Source organism: Notothenia coriiceps, unplaced genomic scaffold, assembly GCF_000735185.1.
Source record: "Notothenia coriiceps isolate Sejong01 unplaced genomic scaffold, NC01 NC01_scaffold00027680, whole genome shotgun sequence".
Classification (NCBI taxonomy): domain Eukaryota; kingdom Metazoa; phylum Chordata; class Actinopteri; order Perciformes; family Nototheniidae; genus Notothenia; species Notothenia coriiceps.
This window is the reverse complement of record NW_011360381.1, coordinates 2,923-10,947: the sequence shown is the minus strand read 5'-3', so window position 1 is coordinate 10,947 and position 8,025 is coordinate 2,923. Positions and strand designations below refer to the sequence as shown.

At 40.0% G+C, this 8,025-nt stretch overlaps 1 protein-coding gene across 1 annotated transcript; it reads left to right on the top strand.

The window, feature by feature from the left end:
• Positions 1-398: 398 nt before the first annotated feature.
• On the top strand, positions 399-5,161 carry LOC104957773 (heat shock protein beta-7-like). The gene is made up of 3 exons (XM_010785434.1): positions 399-767; positions 4,488-4,636; positions 4,788-5,161. The coding sequence occupies exons 1-3, from the start codon at positions 515-517 to the stop codon at positions 4,962-4,964; spliced, it is 579 nt and encodes a 192-aa protein (XP_010783736.1). The 5' UTR covers positions 399-514; the 3' UTR covers positions 4,965-5,161.
• The last annotated feature ends 2,864 nt before the right edge of the window (positions 5,162-8,025 follow it).

Here is an 8,025-nt window from a genome sequence, read left to right as displayed (position 1 = left end):
GGCCTGTATTTACTACGGCTGTTGTTGTGGAGAAAAAAGCAAATTTATGATTTAAGCCTTGAATTTGTTCTCTGTCCATTTCACATTTGAACTTTACAGTGTATCTGTTGTTCCATTAGCAGATAAAGAGCCCAGTTTTCTCCTGCATTATTGATAAAGTGCTCATATTGTGTCGGTCTAACGGACGACCTGCTATTTCTGAACACTCTTCATCCTTATCTCCACTGTGTGTCTGTAAAGGAAGGGGGTCTCCACATCTTATCTTATTATTATTTGACCGTTACATTCCTGGCACCAGTGGTCGGGCATACTGCCATTTAAGGTTAAAGAAGGACCGCTACTAACCCACAATGCACCTGGGCGTTATAAAAAACCCTCAAACAAAAGAAGCCTGGACATCTAGTGAGAGGTCAGTAGCTGTTTGGTCAAACTCCTTTTTTGATTTGTCAGTGTTTATTCTGATTAGCCAACAAGTTTTCTGAGTCCCCCCCCCCAGTGTGCATTATCCTCTGCCATGGCCTCGGTGTCCTCGTCCAGCCGCAGATCTTCTTCGTCGTACCGCTCGTCTTCTCGTTACAGCACCTCCAGCTCCTACCGGTCTGAGGGATCTTTGGGAGGATTGACGGACTCTTTGGATCCGATCTACGAGCCGTTTCTCGACTCTGCTGATGGCTCCAGTCTGTTTGGAGAGGAGAGCAGCGGGGGTCCCGTCTGTTCGACCCCCTTTGGAAGCAGACTCAGCAGCAGATCCTCTTACGGACACACTGGTGAGCAGACATGGCAAAAGTACACACATCCTTTACTCAAGTAGAAGCACAGATACTCTGGTAAAAGTAGAAGTACTGACTAAACTTCTTAACTCAGGTTCAGGTTCAGGTTCTTTATTTGTACCCGTATGGTAGATTTAGTTTGCAGATAAAAACACAAGGGATCCATCCTGACACACTCTAAAAAACAAACACAGACCCATCTCTAATAAAATAAATAATACAAGTACACCCTGCTCCGTCAAATCTCAAAATATTACAAAACATTTAAAAAGAAAAACACTAGTACAAACATGGACATTCAAAATTCATAATTAAATAAATAGCCATCTGTGTGACGCTCCCATTATTTGTTAATTTGTGCAATAGCTGCTGGGATAAAACTGTTTTCATACCGCTTCGTTCTACTCTTTGGGACTCAAGTAAAAGTAAAGAAGTAAGGGCTTCGAAATGTACTTAAGTACAGTTACGAAGTATTTGTACTCCACATCTTCTGGTGAGAGGAATGGTCGGAGGTGTTGGAGGCGGGGCGCAGTGGATAGAGCCTTGGTCTGGGGATCAGATGGTCACAGGTTCAAACCCCACTGCAGTCAGCATGTCGTAGTGTCCCTGAGACACTTCACCCCAAGTTGCTCCTGTGGGATTGCCCACAGTATTGAGTATGTACGTCGCTTTTTATAAAAGTGTCTTACAAGTGACATGTAATGTAATATTTGCAATGCCCCGCCCACATTTGTTATTGTAGTCAAACTCTCTGTTATTGTATTGTACATGCATATTACAATGTGGAGCATTTACTATTTTGTTCACGTAATGGTCCTTTATTTTCGTAAAGAAGGAGACATGATGATATTACAATTGTGTTAAAGATAAGATAAGAGGGTTAACCCGAATTGTGAATGTCTTGCGTTGCAGCAGAATGAAAAACTAAACAAAACAAGGCATTGCACAAGAGTAGAAATTAAAGAGTAGAAATCAACAAGACTAGAATTTAAACAGCATTCAAAAGTAGAAGTATAAACGAAAGTGACTTTAAAAGGGTCTTAAATATGCTCTTACTGGTGACATGCATGATGTTGTCCTGAAGCTACAGGAAAATAAAGAAACTAAATGTTCTTGTTATGCAAGGAGAAGGTATTATGAAGTAAAAATGTGGAACAAAATGAATGGAAAAGATCAGATGGTCTTTTGTTCCAACATAACCCTGTTTTGTACCGATTGCTAATATTTAAAAACCTTATTTTATTGTAAAAAAAATTACATTAAAGTAGTTTAAATTAGCCTTTCTAGCATCATCAGATGTGCTGGAGCAGGAAAAAGCTTTAGTGCCTTGCTCAAGGGAGGGTCTTTTTCTTTCACTTCATCAGGAAGGAGGCAATTGTATTCAAAGGTGTGGGTTAAAGAAATAAATGCAACAGAGAGGAAGAAGCTGCGTTATTTAAAAACCTTTTATTGTAATAATTTTGTAAAAAGGTTACATAAAAGTAGTTGGCATCATCCTGCTTTTCAGATGTGCTGGAGCAGTCAAAAGCTTTAGTGCCATGCTCATTGCATGTTTTTAAGGCACAGGGTAGAGAGTCTTTCGGCCCGTCTTCGCGTTGCTCGCTTCAAAAGTTGAGCAATGTTCAACTTTTGAAGCGTCGCCGGAAGCGTCAGCCAATCAAATCATATGCCAGTACAAGCTTTAGCCAATCAAACCGCGTGCTTGTGTGTCCAGGGCGGGAGATTCATGTTATTGGTTGTTGGTCGAGCTTCAGACACGCCCGCCGGCAAGCTTCAACGCAGGCCGCCGTGTGGACGCTGCGTTTCACTTCATCAGGAAGGAGGCAGGTGTATTTGAAGGTGTGGGTTGAATAATAATGCAACAGAGAGCAAGAAGCTGCGTTTCAGAGAGTCTGCTTGGCTCCGGAAACTGTGTCAAATAGAGAAATAATATCAAGGTGCAGAGGGGGGAATGTTAGGCTGTAAAACACAGGAGGAATAAAACAGTTCTGGCGTAACAACCGCAATAAAATAAGCTTTATTACTGGTGTGACTAAATCACGGCATAATCTATAATCAGGTTATACATTTGATTTAATTGAGCCATTTGGTCGTTTTTAGTACTTTGATATCAAAGGCTCACACATGTTTATGCTCCCGCTGGGTCTGTTATTTAATGAGAGATTGTCTCTGGTACTAAAACACATTGACAGCCAAATATAGGAGCTTCCGTCTCTCCTGGTGTTTAATGGTCTTTGTGTTCTCATCAACCACTGAGACAATAACGCTCTGCTCCAACATATGGACCTGAAAGTGTCATATATTAAATCCAAAAGACATTGTAAAATACATAATGAATGAATACATTGTTTCAAATGTACAACTAATTGTGAAATGGTTAGTTAACTTTATTTCAATAACATTTGTAACTTTCCCATATCTGCATTTCCTCCATTCAACCCACATCTTTGATGTTATTTTTAGTTCACATGTTTTTATTTGTGTCCCCTTATCATGACAGGGGGTGTCAACACTTCCTTATCTTTTTGAAACCGGTCCAGATAGCAAAGTTAGCCAGTTAGCTATTTTAGTTCAATGTTAAAGGTCACCTATCATGCTATTTTTAGGCAATAGCATACGGTAGGTCTCAGATATATAAAGAAATATAAAAAACATGTCTCTGAAGTGTTTTGCTCAAAATACCAAACAGATCACCCATTCTAGCCATGCCTCATATCCCTCTATTTCACTTCCTGTTTCAAAAGTGCTGATTTATGTATAAAGCTTTAAAATAAATAATTGATAATAAAAAAGGGGGGGCTGAGCTCATGCGGGACCCGGCAGCTACTGTCTAAACTAAATACTGCCGTGATGAAACGCCATATCATGGATTATCAAGGATTATCTCTGAAACAGTATGGAGCTCAAAGGCTTTCTCTCTTGCCGGTTATACCACAAGGTGAGTTCCTTTTTACTTCCTGCTTCTTCACACACATGCTCTCCAGTACAGGTTAGCTCTGAGTGTTAGCGATGCTAATGTAAACACTGACCATATTACGTCCAAAACAGTCGGGCATTGTTTCTGATAGCAACGTTTCTGATAGGGCCGTGGGTCCACATTTCAGATATTACGTCATATCGGACGCAAATCTGGATCAGCTCCGTTGTTCCCCCATTTTTAGAGATTTGGGTACGGAGGAAAAGAGAGAGGGTTTCATTTTATGACGCTGCATGAGTTCCCCAACACTCCGGGGACACATCTTTATGTATAAAAGACATCAAAAAGTGCATTTTGCATGATAGGTCCCCTTTAAGTTATCGTTTTAAGCCTAAAAAAGTCATAGTATTTTAATTCATTAAAAGCCATCGAAAAGGATAGTATGTTGTGAAAAGTCATCATATAGTTTGTCATAAGAAATCATAAAAATGTCATAGCACATTATGTCATAAAAACTCACCTGATAATCTAATTACAGTATGTCCTAAAATAAACATATAGTAGTCATAGAAAGTCATACAAAAGTAACAGTGTAATTTGTCAATAAAAGTCACATAAAAATCGAATTTCAGTATGTTGTAAAAATCATAAAAAAGTTAAAGTATGTCGTCAAAAATCTTAAGATTAAAACAAAAATGTATGCTGTAAAAAACACATGAAAAATAAACGGTGTTGTTTGTCATTAAAGTTATAAAAAAGTCATAGTTCAGTATCAGAAAAGATCTGTTGTTTCTCTTTAGCTCCTGTAGGGGGCGCTGTGACGGGGACAGGTGGAGCGGTGCGTTGCATGGGAGACTGCTACTTCCTGTCAGCTGACCTGCGACAGTTTGAGCCGCACGACATCGCCGTGATGGCCTTCAACCACCATGTTGTCATCCATGCCCAGAAGGTGTGTGTGTGTGTGTGTGCGTGTGTGTGTGTGCGCGCGCGCGTGTGGGCGTGTGTGTGTGTAAGTGTGTGTGTGTGTGTGTGCGTGTTTACAGTTGTAAAAAAGTCATAAAATGTAATAAAATAATCCTGTTTTCTCTTCTGCCTCTCAGGTGCTGGATGATGGCAGCGTCAGCAACACATTTACCCATAAGTCCCTGTTTCCCGAGGACATGGACCCCCTGTCCGTCAGCGCGACCTTTAACCCCGACGGCTCCCTGCTGGTGAGCGTCCGCCGGACCCTGGAGCCTCCGGGGGCCAAAAACTACCGCAGTGAAGCTCACCTTTGACCTCATAACGCTCTCAGATACGACAGCTTTAATTATAGTATTTAATGATCACTGAAAGCTTTTAAAGGCATTACATGCATTCAGACTGTGGATATCTCATTCATACTACCGCTAATACACCACTGTATATAGTAATACACATTTTATATACTGTAGTATCATGTGCACATTTTTACTTCTTATGTGTGTATACATATTTTTTGNCATTACATGACAATACCTCGTGCAGCTCTTCAGTGGCAGTAATACAGCGTTTCTGAGCCCAAAGGGCTTTTTTCTCTAGTATTCGTTCTTCCCCAGGAGGAGTGTGAGTGCAACAGTTGGTGGTAACGATCTACACACACACACACACACACACACACACACACACTTTCTCTCTCCATCCTGGACGATGTGTTTGGTTCTTTGTCGGTGTTGTTCTGTTCTCCGTCTGTCGCTTCCTCGTTCACACACACACACACACACACACACACACACACACACACACACACACACACACACACACACACATGCATTATGTTGTTTTTCTGTGTTTAAATAGAGGAGAGCATATGGACTGTGATGGTGGAGGAGAGTGCAGAGCTTATCAAATACATGTTTGCAGTTTTATTTGTAGATATATATATATATATGTAGTGTTTGGATTTTATATAATTACAAATGTTGAGAACTAATGATGGGATCTATCATCAAACAGCTATTAGTCAGCTGTTGTTGCTTGGTTGGATAACTGTAATGGCCCTTGTGATAGAAAGAATGATGAGATATGTTTAATGCATTTTTTGAAAAGGAAAATGTTTTCATATGTTTTTAACATATACTAGCCTATTTCCAAAAGCGGTAAAAATCAACATATATATATTTAGAATTTTTTTTTTTTACTGTAAAATTTTTTATTTCATACATTCATTCATTTAATAAAAAAGTTGGTTTTGTATTCATTTTATTATTTTGTTTGATAAAACTCAGTTTGAAACAACACACAGAGCTGTAATTGTACAAATGCCAGCCCAAAAAATATGTATACACACATAAGAAGTAAAAATGTGCACATGATACTACAGTATATAACATGTGTATTACTATATATACAGTGGTGTATTAGCGGTAGTATGAATGAGATATCCACAGTCTGAATGCATGTAATTCCTTTAAAAGCTTTATCAGTGATCATTAAAGGTCCCATGTCATGGCCATTTCCACTGATCATAGTTCCATTGTTGAGGTCTACTAGAATAGATTTATATTGTGCAATTTTCCAAACTCACTTTGGTTTCTCAAACAGCATCTCTGTAAACTACGTGTCTTCACAGAATTTCACTCTCTGCCTTTAACGGCTCTTTGTAGCTCCAGTAGCTCCAGCCCCCACCCTCCCTGTGAGCACAGTGTGCTCTGATTGGTCGGGACGTTGTGAATCGCGCTAAGCTCCGTGGAGGTGTTCTTTCCTTGTTTAGCGAAACACAGCCAAACTCACCCTGAGCACACACAAAGTCACAGCCGAAGTAAAAACAATAAGTGTGGCTTGATATTGAGTAAGAGAAAGGTTGATAGACGCTGTGAGAATGGGTCTGCAGAGAGAATTTCGCCGCGATCCCAACTGTCTGTTATCAGCCTGCAGCCACGGAGGAGAGATCAGCAGAGCTGCATGCACTGAGTGTGTGTGTGAAGAAGTCCATGGATTGGTCAATTTGGACCAATCAGCGGGGGCTTAATGTAACGGCTCCACGGATTGGTCCATTTGGCATGACATCATGCGTACCCGGAAGAATNTTACACTATTATTCCACCCATATTCCACCCTTGTAACGCCAATATTAACCTGACGGGTTGTTTCTATGTGTACAATTGATGCTATAACGGTATAATATGGGGTTAATATTGGCGTTACAAGGGTGGAATATGGGTGGAATAATAGTGTAATATGGGTGTAACGGTGTAATATGGGTGTAACGGAGGAATATGGTGTAATATGGGTGTAATATGGGTAACGGAGTAATATGGGTGTAGCAACGGAGTAATATGGGTGTAGCAACGGAGTAATATGGGTGTTACGAGGGCGTAACATGGGTGAAATAACGGTGTAATATGGGTGTAGTAACGGAGTAATATGGGTGTCATGTGGTGTAATAGGGATGTATCAATGTGTACTAATAAGTGAAACATGGGTATAATATGGGTCTTATACGGGGGTAAAGTAGTAAATACCAATCAATATCACATAATATTTCAAGGTGATTGCCCATTTAAGGGTTAATAGTAATAAATACACCTTGTTTTTTCAGGTAGATTCGAGCAGAATGAATAATGGGGTTTAAAAGTAAGGAGCAAAAATGTTCCTTTAATCTATAAATAAAACCTAAACATTATTGCGACATCACTGCGTTTGCTTTTCCTCCTGGGATTATTGGAGCAACACTAAAACAAAGCCTCCAGGTGTTTTCCAGCTGTTACCGACGGGACACACAGCTGCAGAACTAAAGTCCTCAGAGATATAGAAACACAAAAACTGTTTGTTAAAATCTCATTTATTCATCCCTGATATACAAAACAATATTTCATTTCTCCGTGTGAAAAATAGCTCTGGAGCTCCGTCTGTTTTGGCCCTCTGGGGTTGCCGTAGTGGAGGCCTCCAGTACAAAGTAAGTCCCTAAAGAGTGGATAACAGATAAGAAAGCCCTCAACAGAAGAGGGTGTGGTCTTAGCAAATCCCCTCGCATTCAAAAAGAGGGGAGAAGGGGCTTTTATTAGAGCGCCAGCTACAGGTCAAGCAGCAGAATTCACCACGACGCCTTTTAAAGACAAGACAGGGGAAGGTTTCCTAAAAGCCACAATAAAACGTATATTTATTTTCTTAAACAACACCAACAACTTCAAACTGTCCTTTAACATCTTAAGGTAGATTGTAGTGAGCTTCTATTGAGGCTTTTAGGAGACCCTCCCCCTTAAATTGAAATATCACCTGTGTGAGCGTCAGTTCTCCTCATATACATAAACATCTTTTTACACTTTTCAGGTTTTTCTTTACAAAAATAAGGTTATCTTGCATTCAGTTGAACAAAGG

Coding starts and splice junctions, on each gene's coding strand:
- LOC104957773 (XM_010785434.1), top strand. CDS start 515: ATGGCCTCGGTGTCCTCGTCCAGCCGCAGATCTTCTTCGTCGTACCGC. Junction 768..4,487: donor ATCCTCTTACGGACACACTG/GTGAGCAGACAT, acceptor GTTTCTCTTTAG/CTCCTGTAGGGGGCGCTGTG. Junction 4,637..4,787: donor TTGTCATCCATGCCCAGAAG/GTGTGTGTGTGT, acceptor TCTGCCTCTCAG/GTGCTGGATGATGGCAGCGT.